The sequence below is a fragment of the Pongo pygmaeus genome, chromosome 4 (genome assembly GCF_028885625.2).
Source record: "Pongo pygmaeus isolate AG05252 chromosome 4, NHGRI_mPonPyg2-v2.0_pri, whole genome shotgun sequence".
Classification (NCBI taxonomy): Eukaryota; Metazoa; Chordata; class Mammalia; order Primates; family Hominidae; genus Pongo; species Pongo pygmaeus.
The window spans coordinates 66,068,065-66,083,950 of NC_072377.2; the positions used below are offsets into that span (position 1 = coordinate 66,068,065).

The 15,886-nt window shown below is 39.2% G+C and overlaps 1 protein-coding gene across 5 annotated transcripts in view; it reads right to left on the reverse strand.

Moving 5' to 3' along the window:
- The window catches only part of ELOVL7 (ELOVL fatty acid elongase 7), a 99,137-nt gene that overhangs the window by 22,288 nt on the left and 60,963 nt on the right, over nt 1-15,886 (reverse strand). For all 5 annotated transcript variants that reach the window (XM_054488771.1, XM_054488769.2, XM_063664839.1 and 2 more), the window contains 2 exons: nt 4,608-4,798; nt 521-601 (listed from right to left, as the gene is read on the reverse strand). In XM_054488771.1, the coding sequence (XP_054344746.1) occupies nt 521-601; nt 4,608-4,798 (272 nt within the window). The remainder of the gene's footprint in view (nt 1-520; nt 602-4,607; nt 4,799-15,886) is intronic.

Genomic DNA, 15,886 nt, shown 5'->3' on the forward strand with positions numbered 1-15,886 from the left:
CGGGCTGGTCTCAAACTCCTGAGCTCAGGCAATCCACCCGCCTCAGCCTCCCAAAGTGCTAGGATTACAAGCGTAAGCCACTGCACCTGGCCTTGTTTATCCATTTATCTATCCATGGACACTTGGGTTGCTTCTACCTTTTGGCTATTATGAATAATGCTGCTATAAATATGAGTATACAAATATCTCTTCAAGTCTCTGTTTTCAATTCTTTTAGGTATATACCCAGAAGTGGAATTGCTGGATCTTATGGTAATTCTATTCTCAATTTTTTGAGGAACCACATGTGATTTATTTTTAAATCCAAGAAATTAAAAAAGAAAAGCACCAATTTTCATTTTATAGAAAATTATACATGTGATTTTTTTTATTCTTGTAATTTTTCACTTTCTCCACCACAACACACACAATCTGATAACTGAGTCATCTGCTTATTCTAAGTTTACATTCAGTGTTACAAACAGTTCACAAAATTTTAACATTGATTTTGAATTTCAAGTTTTTCCAAAGAGAAACTTACCCTCAAAGCTGTGGGTGACCGTGAATAGTCAACAATTTCACATCGAAATGAATAACCTATACCCCAGCCAGACATCACAAACTGCAAGAGAGCACATGCATATTAAGAAAGGAAAGCATTTTCCCAACAGCCACAACAAAGGTAGTTTTGATAGTGTCTCTTCATTACATTTTCAGCTAAGTCAATAGTCAGTGCAGAGGAAAAGGTAGCTGGAACAAATACAAAATGAACATGCTTGATATCAAAGCTTGATATCAAGAATTTTCAAAACCACAAACTCATATATTATTTATATAAACTGTGTTCTGACTAAAATGCTCATCTCTTGGGATGATTATTCTAATATGGTGAAGAATAAAACACTTGGAGTGTTTTGCTTAAACAGCAAATACTGGTATTTGACTTATCTTAGGTTCATCTATGTATGTGTGAGTGAATGTGTTTGTGTACTCTTAAAGGGAACACTTGGATCTGAATCAGTCATTTCTAGCAATTTCCAGTCTTTCTACTTAGTCAATAACTAAACATGCAAACCAAAATGCCTCAATGTACTCATAAGACGGCTGCAACAACTGGGCTTTTCCCATTATTGGCTGGTGAGTGTGATGTGAGGTGGTAGTCCATGGCTCAGATATTATTAATAGTTTTACTGTGGATTCACAAGACAAGTAAAAGAGGAAAATGCTCTTGTTAACAATAAAAGTGCAATCTGGCAGGCCTTAATTCCAACACACCCACAAAGTGATCCAAGGCTGACGGTGACAAGAAAGAGCCTATTGTTGATAAATCTGAACTGTAATTCAAAGATTATAAAGATTATACTGACATTCTTGCAGTCTGATGGTGGGAAGGTCTTCTTTTAAAACAGTATCTGAAAAGGAAAAGCCAAGGGCTCCAATTTTAACTTAACACATATATGAAATGGTTGGCTTAATTTAGGGTACTGACAATATGATCAGTTCTCCTCATACATGCCAAATACCCCCTGGGAGATCTTCTCTCTCAGTATAATGGTTATATCCTTTTCTGCCATTGAACCATATTTTAAATTTCTAGTTTTAATTACTATTAAAGCTAAAATTGGAACTTTACAATTAATTAAATTCTAAAAACAAAAGCTTATGAGGCATTGTCAGAATAATATTCTGATGGTGTAAAGAAAAGAAACAAAGGAGAAGAACAATTATTAGACACTATAGTATTATAAAATGCATCATTCTTTTCTGAGACTAGCCTCTAGCTTGACTTATAAGATAATTTAATCACACTGTTAACTTGGTAAGTTATAAAATCTTGAAAATTAAGACTCATAAAAGCACAAGATATTTCATGAATGAGAAAAATAGTTAACAAAAACAAATCAATAGATTTTGCCAAATGAATAAGGGCACATGACATAGAAATGGCTAATTTTGTTTTATAAAATCCTACTGTCAGTGAGTGTCCTCATATTCTCTTGTGCTCAGACTCATTTTTGACTAATGTAATGCTCTGTGGCCAGGAGCTATTTACTGGAATTGTGATGAATAATTCTCTACCTTACCCTACCCCAAACAAGCACTGTGTTGAATGAAAGTTTTGAGACTTGGCCTTCTGTTGGGTCTTAAGTGGTCTCTGCTAGTGTCTGACTGCTGCCAAGTAACTAGCACTTTCAAACAATCACTACACAAGAAGGCATCTGAGTTCCTTGAGTCTGATGTCCTTCCCTTTCAACTTCTTCAGATTTGGCCTAACATCATTGGTGGAGGTGTTTGCTTTGTAAACCAAATGAAATCATACTCCATACAATAAACCATATGTTCAGATGTGCCATCAACAGATGGATAGCATGCTGTGTGGCTATCAAAAGCCTTTGTTTAAATAGAGTAGAAAGTTTAAGAACACTCCAACAGCTTGTGGAACTTTTTACATATATGTCTATATTCCAGTATATAGTAATAAGAAAAATTAGGCCAGGCCCAGTGGGTCACACCTGCAATCCCAGCACTTTGGGAGGCTCAGGCAGGTGGATCACTAGAGCCTAGGAGTTTGAGAGCAGTCTGGGCAACATGGCAAAACACCGTCTCTACAAAAAATACAAAAAATTAGCTAGACATGGTGGCGCATGCCTGTAGTCTCAGCTACTTGGGAGGCTGAGGTGGGAGGATCACTTGAGCCTGGGAGGTCAAGGCTGCAGTGAGCCAAGATCGTGCCACTGCACTCCAGCTTGGGTGACAGAGCGAGACCCTTTCTGGGGAAAAAAAAAAAAAGAATTCCCTGAATTCAGAAGGTAATAATTTATATTTGGCAGGTAGTTCCTGAAACTGACACATAAGTAACTCAAGTATTAGCAGTAAATGAGAGTCAGAAACTCTCAAATTCAGATATTTTAAAACCTTCTTTTACATCATAATTGATCAAGTAGGAATCAAAGCTGACTGGTGATGACTGGATTCTTTCCAAGCCTGAGAAATGTATTTGGGGACATTACACTCAATGACAAATCAGACATAGACCCTAAGAATATGAGAGCAAGGAGGGATCTGAGAGACTATTTGGTTCAATCCTATCTTTATAAAATGAGAGAACTGAGGCCCAGAGAGGTTAAATAACTTGCTAAAAATCAGGCAGCCAGTCAGTGGCAGAACCAGAACTTACTAGTTCCTAATCTCCTGGCTTCCAGGTATGTTCTTAACACCTTACTAAAACATGCTGTCCCCTAAGACCATGCTAGGACCTTGTGTTTTCTTTGCTCCCATCTCTATCACTCTTTTTCTCTCAGTTGCTCATACTCCTGAAGGGACATTAAGAGTGGCCTGTGAGTTAATTTTCAAAATAAAATAGAAGTAATGGAAAGCAGCAGAGTGAGTCCGGACTATAGGGAGGACTGTGAGAAATAAGGCCAGAGTATTTTTTTTATTTTTATTATTTGACACAGGGTCTTGCTCCGTCACTAGACATGATTACGGCTCATTGCAGCCTCGACCTCCCAGGCTCAAGTGATCCTCTCACCTCAGCCTCCCAAGCAGCTGGGACCACGGGTGTGCACCGCCACACCTGGCTAATTTTTTTGTAGTTTTTGTAGATATGAGGTCTCCCTATGTTGTCCAGGCTGGTCTCAAACTCCTGGGCTCAAGAAATCCTCTTACTTAAGCCTACCAAAGTGCTGGGATTACAGGTGTAGGCCACCACACCTGGCCAGCCACAGTAGATTGAAAGTGATCAATATGATGGATCTGTAGCAACAGTCAGGTCAGAATGCATGTGGAGAAACTATGGTGCCAGGAAAGGTCAGTGGGCCCATATTGGGCCCTCCTGAGCCCTACTTATGACTAAGCACAAGGTATGCTATAGAGGAAGTTAATAAAAAAGGATAATGAAGCCAGCCAGAGTTGGAAAAGAAGGAAGGAATCTCAGAAAAGAACATACATGGGGGTGGCTGAGGCATGTTAATAGCACAGGGGAAGAGAGAGAATTCATGAATCTGTTTTAGGGTCCTGGAAGAGCCCCATCTCTCTTATTAACAATTAAGGGACAGTAATGAATTAATGAGTTCATGGGAAAAAAATTAAGGAACAGGCTCCCTCACCTACTGCTTTATATGAGTCTATGCTCTCTGTTCCCACAAAGCTTAGCTAAACCAACCAAAACAGTCTACCATCCTATAGTTCATCAGAGTATCCAGAAACCAAAGGTTCCTACCATGATGATGACAACTCTCCACTGAGTCAAGATGAACTCTGATGTCAGACAGACATGGGTTCAAACATCAGCCCTCCACTTACCAGCTATGTTACTTTAAGTTAAGAGTTTCCTCAAAACTAAAATTTATGGATTAATTCAATCATCCATTAAGACAATTATGTACAAATCCATGGAATAGATGTTAATTTTTCTCATTATCTGTGAGATAGATTATACTGAGATCCTCAAATGAGTTTATTATTTGGTCTATACCTAACACTATCTTGGCAAATACCTGCTCTAGTGAGATCAGTTTCTTAATTCCTTAAATTGCAAAGGTTACCCTTATAACAGAAAACATAATGACACACAGACAGAAAAACTCAGGCAAAATTCTCCCATTAGGAATACTGAAGACACTTGCCTCATAACACATATACACAGAAAAGAGTACTATGAAAAAATTGTACGTTATCATTGCTTTCTTGAGTTCAAAGGGCTTGCGATTTTCCATGAGCTTTGGTCCCAGAGAAGTGACAAAATAGACATAGAATCCTAGGAGGATGGTTTGTGGCAGAGGCGAGGACATGAGGAGCCAATCTTCAACTCTTGGATCTAAGAGAAAAACAATATGTGAGTACACACCTGCTTAGCCAAGGGGTAACTAACAGCAACCAACATTTCTTTAATTGAGCACCCAGATCCTACTATTAACTGTGAGCTATTTGGGCAGTGATCACTAGTATCTCTAGAAAGGTGAAAAAGAGATCAATGGGAATAAGGAAGTATCCTGGGGCTAGGAACAGTGGGAGAGGAGCTGTATTATGCACTGATCGCCTGCATGATGGTATTAGTGCCCTTATAAAAGGCACCCCAGGGAGCTCTCCTGCCCTCTCTCCCCATGTAAGGATACAATGAGAAGATGGCAGTCTGCAACCTGGAAGAGGGTCCTCACCAGTACCCGACCATGCTGGCACCCTGATCTCAGACTTCCACCCTCAGAACTGTGAGAAATAAATTTCCATTGCTTATAAACTACCAAGTCTATGATAATTTCTTAAGCATCCTGAGTGTGCTAAGACAAGTTTTGACTGTCAGTTGAGGGATTTGGCCAGCCCAAGACAATTCTATAAGTATGGGGCCGGAGGAATAGATACCCCAACTCCACCCTCCTCCCTCTCTCCACTGGCTGAATCTAACCAGAAAGCATACGGCAGGGGAGGAAACCCAAGGATACAGTCTTCATGGATCGTTCTCCAGGGCCCAGCACAGGGTGCAAAGAGAGAACACCCAGCAACATCCCACCATGTGTCTATAGCCATTATTAATATCTTGGAGTTTTTCCATCCATACATGCTTTTATATATTAAAAAAAGTTTGTGTTTGCTGCTTAAATTTTTCCTTCCCCAGGAAAACTGGCACACTTCCACATATACTGTATCACAGGATCACAGAATAGAAAGGCTGAACATCCTCTAAGTAGCTAAAGTATGGGATTTTGGAGTCCATGTGGGTTAACCACTGTGATATTCTGAGCAAAAAAAATGCACGGTCTCACAATTGCAAACAAAAACTTATCTGCTTACTGCCAGCTCCAGGCCAGCAGAGATGGATGAATAAAAAATTACAACTCAGGATGAAATGTGATTAAGTCTATAATTTCTAGTAGTTCAGGTTTAATTTTACTAAATGGCCTCATGAAGATAGAGTATTGTGAAGGAAAGGAAGTAAGGACAAGTTTCCAGAAGGATCTGACTCAAAATTATGCCATGACTAACCTCAGGATGCTAACTACTGTCCCTTTTATCAATTGGAAAAGAAGGGTAGGGAGAATGCAGCTCTTGCTCTTTTAAGCTGCTAATGATGTGGCCAAGCACTCACAAATTCTTAATACCCCTGCAAGTGTGACTTCCCACTCAAAATTCTTCATTAGGACTCTATGACTGATAACTCACTTGGCCTCAATTTTAGTGCTGGAGTGCTTACATTTGACCATCAGATGTGCATGGGTGATTATTCTGCATTCAAATAAGCCTCCCTCAAAAATACTGGCAGAGGCCCCTGTCTCAAAAAAAAATAAAGAAATAAAGCCAAAAGAGTCAAGAGTCAGCTCCAGACTAGATCCTAGGACATTTAAGAATTTAATATATGATTAAGGAAGTCCCAGAAACAAGCAGGGAAGGAAGAGATCTTCAACAAATGTTGATAGGAAAACTGACTGCTTGGGAGAAACATGAGTTTGTTTCTTATCTTATATCCTATACAAACAAGAATGTTCCAAACTATGCATGGAGACAAGCTATTTAAAGACTTTCCACAAAGAATTGGGGAGTACTGGAATGCTGGGTTAAACAAACAGGTTGCATTACTGCAGGATTTCTTAATGCTTCGTGTTCATCATGAATTGCCACAATGGGAATGGTAGCATGCCATATTCTCCAAACTTATTTGGCCACAAAACACTGTTTTTTTTTTGTAGAATGTTATTTAACATCTTATGAAACTAATGTTCTGTGGAACACTAAAATAAATTTATAAATTAAACGACTGAAGATTAGGTGGTCAGACATACAAAGAAGAGCTAGTACCAATCCTACTGAAACTATTCCAAAAAATTGAGGAAGAGAGATTCCTCCCTAACTCATGCTATGAAACCAGTATCATCCTGACACCAAAATCTGGCAAAGACACACCACCACCAACAACAATGACAAAAAAGAAAACTACAGGCCAATATCTCTCATGAACATAGATGCAAAAATCCTCAACAAACTAGCCAGGTGAATCCAGGAACACATCAAAAAGTTAATTCCCATGATCAAGTGGGCTTTATTCCTGGGATGCAAAGCTGGTTCAACATATTCAAGTCAATAAATGTGATTCACCACATAAACAGAATTAAAAACAAAAACCATATGATTATCCCAATAGATGCAGAAAAAGTTTTCAATAAAATCTAACATCTATTCATGATAAAAACCCTCAACAAACTAGACATTAAAGGAACACACCTCAAATAATAAGGGCCATCTATGACAAACCCACAGCCAGCATCATACCTAATGGGCAAATGCTGTAAGTATTATCTTTAAGAGCTGCAACAAGACAAGGATACCCACTCCTATTCAACATAGTACTAGAAGTCCTAGCCAGAGCAATCAGGCAAGAGAAAGAAATAAAAGGCATCCAAATTGGAAAAGAGGAAGTAAAATTATCCTGCTTGCTGATGATATGATCTTCTACCTAGAAAAACCTAACAACTCCACCATAAAACTCATTTTTTTTTTTTGAGATGGCGTCTTGCTCTTGTCGCCCAGGCTGGAGTGCAATGGCATGATCTTGGTTCACTGCAACCTCTGCCTCCTGGGTTCAAGCGAATCTCCTGCCTCAGTCTCCTGAGGAGCTGGGATTACAGGTGCCCACCACCATGCCCAGCTAATTTTTGTATTTTTAGTAGAGATGGGGTTTCACCATGTTGGCCAGGCTGGTCTCAAACTCCTGACCTCATGATCTGCCCACCTTGGCCTCCCAAAGTGCTGGGATTACAGGCGTGAGCCACCACACCCGGCCAAAACTCTTATATTTGATAAATGAATTCAGTAAAGTTACAGGATACAAAATCAATATATGAAAATCAGTAGCATTTCTATGCACCAAAGCATTATCCTTAAGAGCTGGAACAGCTCTTCAACCCTCAAGCTGACAGCCAAATCAAGAATGCAATCCTATTTACAATAACCACATGCACAAAAAATAAAACACATAGGAATACATCTAACCAAGGAGGTAAAAGATCTCTATAAGGAGCATCACAAAACACTGCTGAAAGAAATCATGGAAAATACAAACGGAAAAACATTCCATGCTCATGGATTAGAAGAATCAACATTGTTAGATGTCCATACTGTTCAAAACAATCTAAAGATTCAATGCTATTCCTATCAAATTACCAATATTATTTTTTACAAAATTAAAAAAAACTATTCTCAAATTCATAGAAAACCAAAAATGAGCCCAAATAGCCAAAGCAATCTTAAGCAAAAAGAACAAAGCCGGAGGCATCACATTATCTTACTTCAAACTATACTACACGGCTACATACAATACCAAAACAGCATGGTATTGATACAAAAATAGACACATCGGCCAATGGAACTGAACAGAAAACCCAGAAATAAAGGAGCATACCTAAAACCAACTGATATTCAACAAAGTCAGTGAAAATAAGCAATGGGGAAAGGACTCCGTATTCAATAGATGGTGCTAGGAAAACTGGCTAATCATATGCAGAAGACTGAAACTGGACCACTACCTACCACCATACACAAAAATTAACTTAAGATGGATTAAAGACTTAAATGCAAGACCTAAAACTATAAAAATCCCAGGAGAAAACCTAGGAAACACTCTTCTGGACACTGGCCTTGGCAAAGGCTTTATGACCAAGTCCTCAAAAGCAATTGCAACACAAATAAAAATCAACAATTAAGACCTAATTAAACTAAAGAGCTTTTGCACAGCAAAAGAAACTAACAGAATAAACAGACAACCTATGGACTGGGAGAAAACACTTACAAACTATGCATCCAACAGGACTAATATCCAGAATCCACAAGAAACTTAAATCAACAAGAAAAAATAAATAACTTCATTAAAAAGTGGGCAAAGAGCATGAATAGACACTTCACAAAAGAAGACATACAAGCGGCCAACAAGCATTAAAAAGTCAAATAATTACAGAAGTCGTTGAGGCTGTGGAGAAAAGGGAATGCTTATACACTGTTGGTGGGAATGTAAATTAGTTCAGCCATTGTGGAAAGCAGTTTGGAGATTTCTCAAAAAACTGCAAATAGAACTATTATTCAACCCAGCAATTCCACTATTGGGTACATACTGAAAGGAAAATGCCAAAAATATACATACACTTGCATGTTCACTGCAGGACTATTCATAACAGCAAAGACATGTAATCAACCTAAGTGCCCATTAATGGTGGATTGGATAAAGAAAATGTGGTACATATACACTGTGGAGTACTATGCAGTCATTAAAAAGAACAAAATCATATCCTTTGCAGCAACATGAATGTAGTTGGAGACCATTATCCTAAGCAAATGAACAGAGAAACGCAAAACCAAATACTACACGTTCTCACTTATAAGTAGGAGCTAAGTCTTGGGTACATGCAGGTATAGATGGGAACAACAGACTGAAGAATCCAAAATGTGGGAGGGAAGGAAGGGGACAAGGGCTGAAAAACATACTTTTAAGTACTATGTTCACTATATTCATGATGCAATCACTAGAAGCCCAAACCTCAGCATCACACAATATAGCCTAGTTATAAACTTGCACATGTACCACCTGAATCTAAAATAAAAATTTTAAAAACAGGCAGTGATAGTGAAAGATAAATGGGAGATTATTTTGATATACAGTAAGGAGAAGAAAATATAAAAATTTGTAATTGGTTAAACACGGAATGGAAATAGGTAAATGTTAAGAAAAATATTCAGATTTCTCACTTATATGTGGGATGTAAGACTCAAAACAATTAAGCCCATGGAGATAGAGTAGAAGGGTGGTTGCCAGAGGCTAGGAAGGGTACTAGGGGGGTTGGGGGGGAGGTGGGAATAGCTAATGGGTACAAAGAAAATAGAATAAATAAGACCTAGTATTTGGTAGCACAACAGGGTGACTTATAGTCAACAATAATTTAAATGTATGTTTAAAAATATAATTGGATTATTTGTAACCCAAAGGATAAATGCTTGAGGGGATGGATACCCCATTTTACATGATATAATTCTTACACATTGCATGCCTGTATCAAAACATCTTATGTATTCCATAAATATATACACCTACTATTTACCCACAAAAATTAAAAAAAAAATTTTTAAAGAAAAATACCCAGATCTTTAAAATCACTTAGATTGGGAACACAGGATTAAGAGCAATATTGGTCAAGCAGAGGTGGCTTAAGTTTTAAAACATCTTACACTTACAGTGCCTTTAAAACATTCATATGAAGTCTTTCATAAGCAGCTGAATATATGGATCTAGAATTAGGAGAGAGATCTGTGCCAGAGATGTAGGATTGAGGGTTGCCATCACATAAATGATGAACACTAAAAGCAGTGAGATTGGCTTAGGCTAAGTGGGTACAGTAAGGAGAGTAAGTGCTGAAGTCAGGATCCTGAGGACTCAGCATTCACAGAAGGAATTCCTGAAGGAAAAAACATAAAAACCAAAAAGGATCAGCTAGAGAGGTAGAGAGAAAACCATAAAAGTGAGATATCTTGAAGCCAGGGAAAAGTGGATTTTTGGAAGGAGTCAAAGCATTAAGTGTGGCAGAAAGGGGAAATAAAATATGGACAGAAAAATGCCACTACATGTAACAAAAGGACGTCTCTGATGCTCTTAGCAGAATAATTTTAACAAGGTATCATGCACAAAATAGAAATTAAACAAAAGTTTGATGACAGACACTTTTCAAAACATAAAGTTCTACAATTTTGGAAGTATTTTCTCATATTAAGATTTGTCACACTTCTAAATCAGGAAAAACTTTGAAATCAGCTACCCAGGTACACATCACTGAAATCTTTTACTGCTTCTATTGGTTCCCCTCCTTGCTTTTAACAATGGCAAGCTTTCTAGGATGTCTGGTTGCTTCGTGCAATTAAAACCACCACAAGGAAGGCTTGCTATGGGTCTGTATGTCACAAAGGAAGTCTCCATAAATAAAAGTTGTCACAGAACCAGGGACCAAGGGAAAAAATTAGAACTGATCGAACTTTGATAGATTTCTTCTATAAGTGGGTAGTGCAAACCTTAAATACATGAACATCATTGTATTAGTCCACTCTTGCACTGCTATGAAGAAATACCTGAGACTGGGTAATTTATCATGGAAAGAGGTTTAATTGCCTCACAGTTCTGCATGGCCTGGGAGACGTCAAGAAACTTAACAATCACAGCAGAAGGCACCTCTTCATGAAGTGGCAGGAGAGAGAATGAGTGCCAGCAGGGGAAATGCCAGACACTTATAAAACCATCAGCTCTTGTGAGAAACAATCATGAGAACAGCACGGGGAAACTGTCCCCATGATTCAATTATCTCCCACCAGGTCCCTCCATAACATGTGGGGATTATGGGAACTATAATTCAAGATGAAATTTGGGTGGGGACACAGTCAAACCATATCATTCCGTGCCTGGGCCCTCCCAAATCTCATGTCCTCACATTTCAAAACACAATCATGCCTTCCCAACAGTCCCCAAAAGTCTTAATGCATTCCAGCTTTAACTCAAAGTCCAAATCCAAAGTCTCATCTGAGACAAGGCAAGTTCCTTCTGCCTATGAGCCTGTAAAATCAAAAGCAAGTTAGTTATTTCCCAGATACAATGGGGATACAGGCACTGCATAAATATACGCATTCCAAATGGCAGAAATTGGCCAAAACAAGGGCTACAGGCCCCATGCAAGTCCAAAATCCAATAGGGCAGTCATTAAATCTCAATGCTCCACAATGACCACCTTTGACTTCGCGTCTCACATCTAGGTCATACTGATGCAAGAGGTGGGCTCCCATGGCCTTGGGCAACTCTGCCCCTGTGGCTTTGCAGGGTACAGCCCCCCTTCCTGCTGTTTTCACTGGCTGGAACTGACTGTGACTTCTCCAGGTGCACAGTGCAAGCTGTCAGTGGATCTACCATTTTGGGGTCTGGAGGATGGTGGCCTTCTTCTCACAGCTCCACTAGGCACTGCCCAAGTGGGGACTCTGTGTTTGGGGTCTGACCCCACATTTCTCTTCCACATTGACCTAGTAGAGGCTCTCCATGAGGGCTCTACCTCTGCAGCAAACTTCGGCCTGGACATCCAGGAGTTTCCATACATCCTCTGAAATCTAGGTAGAGGTTCCCAAACCTCAATTCTTGACTTCTGTGCATTCACAGGCTCAACACCATGTAGAAGCTGCCAAAGCTTGGGGCTTGCACCCTCTGAAGCCATGCCCCAAGCTGCACCTTGGCCCTTTTTAGCCATTCCAGGAGCAGCTGGAATGCAGGGCATCAAGTCCCTAGGCTGCACACAGCAGGGAGCCCTGGGCCCAGCCCCAAAAACCATGTTTTCCTCCTAGGCCTCCAGGTCTGTGAAGGGAGGGGCTGCTGCCAAGGTCTCTGACATACTCTGGAGACATTTTCCCCATTGTCTTGGTGACTAACATTCAGCTCCTGCTACTTATGCAAATTTCTGCAGCAGGCTTGAATTTCACCCTAGAAAATTGTATTTTCTTTTCTATTGCATCATCAGGCTGCAAATTTTCCAAACTTTTATGGTCCTTCCTCTTGAATGTTTTGCCACTTAGAAATTTCTTCTGCCAGATACCCTAAATTATCTCTCTCAAGTTAAAAGTTTCACAGATCTCTAGGGCAGGGGCAAAATGCTGCCAGTCTTTTCTCTAAAGCATAGTATTATTTATTCCAGTGCCCAATAAATTCCTCATCTCCATCTGAGACCACCTCAGCCTGACCTTCATTGTCCATATCACTATCAGCATTGTGGTCAAAGCTATTCAACAAGTCTCTAGTAAGTTCCAAACTTTCCCTTTTTTCTTTTTTAGATGGAGTTTCGTTCTTGTTGCCCAGGCTGGAGTGCAACGGCATGATCTCAGCTCACTGCAACCTCTGCGTCCCGGGTTCAAGTGATTCTCCTGCCTAAGTCTCCCCAGTAGCTGGGATTATAGGCATGCGCCACCAAGCCCAGTTAATTTTGTATTTTTTAGTAGAGACGGGGTTTCTCTATGTTGGTCAGGCTGGTCGCGAACTCCTGACCTCAGGTGATTCACCCGCCTTGGCCTCCCAAAATGTTGGGATTACAGGCACGAGCCACGGTGCCCAGCCAAACTTTCCCATATTTTCCTGTCTTCTTCTCACCCCTCCAAACCGCTCCAACCTCTGCCTTTAGCCCGTTTCAAAGTCACTTCCACATTTTCGGGTATCCTTATAGTAGTGCCCCATTCTCTGAGATACCAATTTACTGTATTAGTCCATTCTCACACTGCTATGAAGAAATACCCAAGATTGGGTAATTTATAAAGCAAAGAGATTTAAATTTGCTGGGGAGGCCTCAGGAAACTTACAATCATGACAGAAGGCACCTCTTCACTGGGCAGCAGGAGAGAGAATGAGTGCCAGCAGGGGAAATGCCAGATGCTTAAAAAACCATCAGATCTTGTGAGAACTCACAATCATGAGAAGAGCATGGGGGAACTGCGCCCATGATTCAGTTACCTCCCACTGGGTCCCTCCCACGACACGTGGGAATTATGGGAACTATAATTCAAGATGAGATTCATATTACTATGTCTAGTTTTTATTGCTAATGAAATAAAAAACTAATGAAAACAATACCAGCCAGGCACCATGGCTCACACCTGTAATCCCAGCACTTTGGGAGGCCAAGGCAGGTGATCGCTTGAGGTCAGGAGTTTGAGACCAGCCTGGCCAACATGGTGAAACCGTCTCGACCAAAAATACAAAAATTAGCCAGGCATAGTGGCGCACGCCTGTAATCACAGCTACCTGGGAGACTGAGGCACAAGAAGAGCCTGAACCCAGGAGGTGGAGGTTGCAGTGAACTGGAGATCATGCCATTGCACTCCAGCCTGGGCAACAGAGTAAGACCCTGTCTCGAAAAAAAAAAAAAAAAAAAGGAAAGAAAAAAAAAAAAACAATACCAAAAGAAGACCTCTGGAAGGATGTTACATCACCACCTTTGCATGGTGGGAGTTTAGCTGACTTGTGTTTTTTCTTTTGCTTTATAAACAATTTCAATGATTCTATTATTAACAGTCATCACACATATGGTTAGAAACGAGCTTAAATGTCAGTAAAAGAATTGCTGAATTAGAGATATATTTTATTTTATTCTTTCATTGACTCAGGAGGGGGAAAAATCAAATGACATCATTTATCTGTTCTTCCTCTGGTAGCAGTAGAAAGAAAACAAGCCAGGAAAAGCATGCTGGGCTGGCTCAGGAAGCAGAACAAAATAATTTTAAAATAAATAATTTTTTCCCATAATTTAATATTTTCAGCACACACCTTAAGTCCTGTACATGACTTTCAAGTTCTACAGATAAAAAGTAATTATGGGAAACACTGGTTAATTTAATTGGATGATATTTTCAAAGCAAATAATAAAACAAAATACCAAGCTTTAGAAATTCTATTTCAGCAAAACTCTGGAGTCAGACAATCTGCATTCTGATCCTGGTTCTCCCACTGGCTTGCTATGTCACCTTGGGCAATTGACTCACCTTCTCTGTATTTAGTTTCCTCATCTGCAAATTGGGCATTAAAAGGCATGTATTTCATAGAGGATTGATTGAGTTACTATATGTAAAGAGCCTAAGTGCTCAATAAGCTTGCTACTGTTATTATAGCAGATCTCAATTCTGTTAGCACAGCCAAATTGCCTCTGCAGTATTTAAAAGTCAAATTGCAAAAAACAACCTTGGTCCAATTGAATCAGAATCCTAGGACATGGTTTCTATGCATCCATTTTTTTAAATGGGCAAAGGACCTGAATAGACATTTCTCAAAAGATGACAAATGGCCAATGGATAGATGAAAATAATTCTCAACATCACTAATCATCAGGAAAATGCAAATTAAAAAAACAAAGAGATATAACTTTACATCTGTAAGAATGTCTGTTATCAAAAAGACAAAAGATAACAAGCGTTGGCAAGGATGTGGAGAAAAGAGAATCCTTGTACAATGTTGGTGGGACTGTAAATTACTATAGCTATAAGGAAAACTACATGGAGGCTCCATAAAAAACTAAAAATAGAATCACCATATGATCCTGCAATCTCACTTCCAGATATATATCCAAAGGAAATGAAATCAGCATATTGAAGGGATATCTGCACTCTCATGTTCACTGCAGCATTATTCATAATAGCCAAGATGTGGAATCAACCTAAGTGTCCATCAATGGGTGAATGGATAAAGAAAATGTGATATCTGTCAATCTAAAGTTATGCCTTTCTGAATTACAGACCTGTAGATACATAGATAGAAATAACCAATGGACTATTATTCAGCCTTCAAAAAGAAAATCCTATCATTTGTGACAATACGGATGAACTTGGAAGACATTATGCTAAGTAAGATAAACCAGGCACAAAAAGGCAAGACATGTTATCACTTATAAAGGAGTCTAAAATAATCACATTTATATAAGCAGAGTAGAATGGTGGTTACCAGAGGCCAGGGGGCTGGGGGAATAGGGAGATGTTGATCAAAGGGTACAAAGTTTCAGTTCAACAGAAGAAATATCTTTTTGAGATTTATTGCACAGCATGATAACTAGAGCTAATAATAATGTATATTTCAAAATTGTAAAAAGTAAATTTCAAATGTTTTCACCACAAAAAGATAAGTATTTGGTGATGGATATGCTATTTAGATTGATTTAATCATTTTATATTTGATACATATATCACAACATCACTTTGTACCCCATAAATATATGTAATTATAATTTGTCAGCAGCCAACAATTTGTTAATTGGTGACCGTGATGAACTGTCATAGTTAAGAGCTAGGGGTCTGGTGTGAGACCAAGTTTCCTCACCTGTATTTAGGGCTACAGCACCCCTCACTAGGTACTCTTCAATAGTCTTTTATA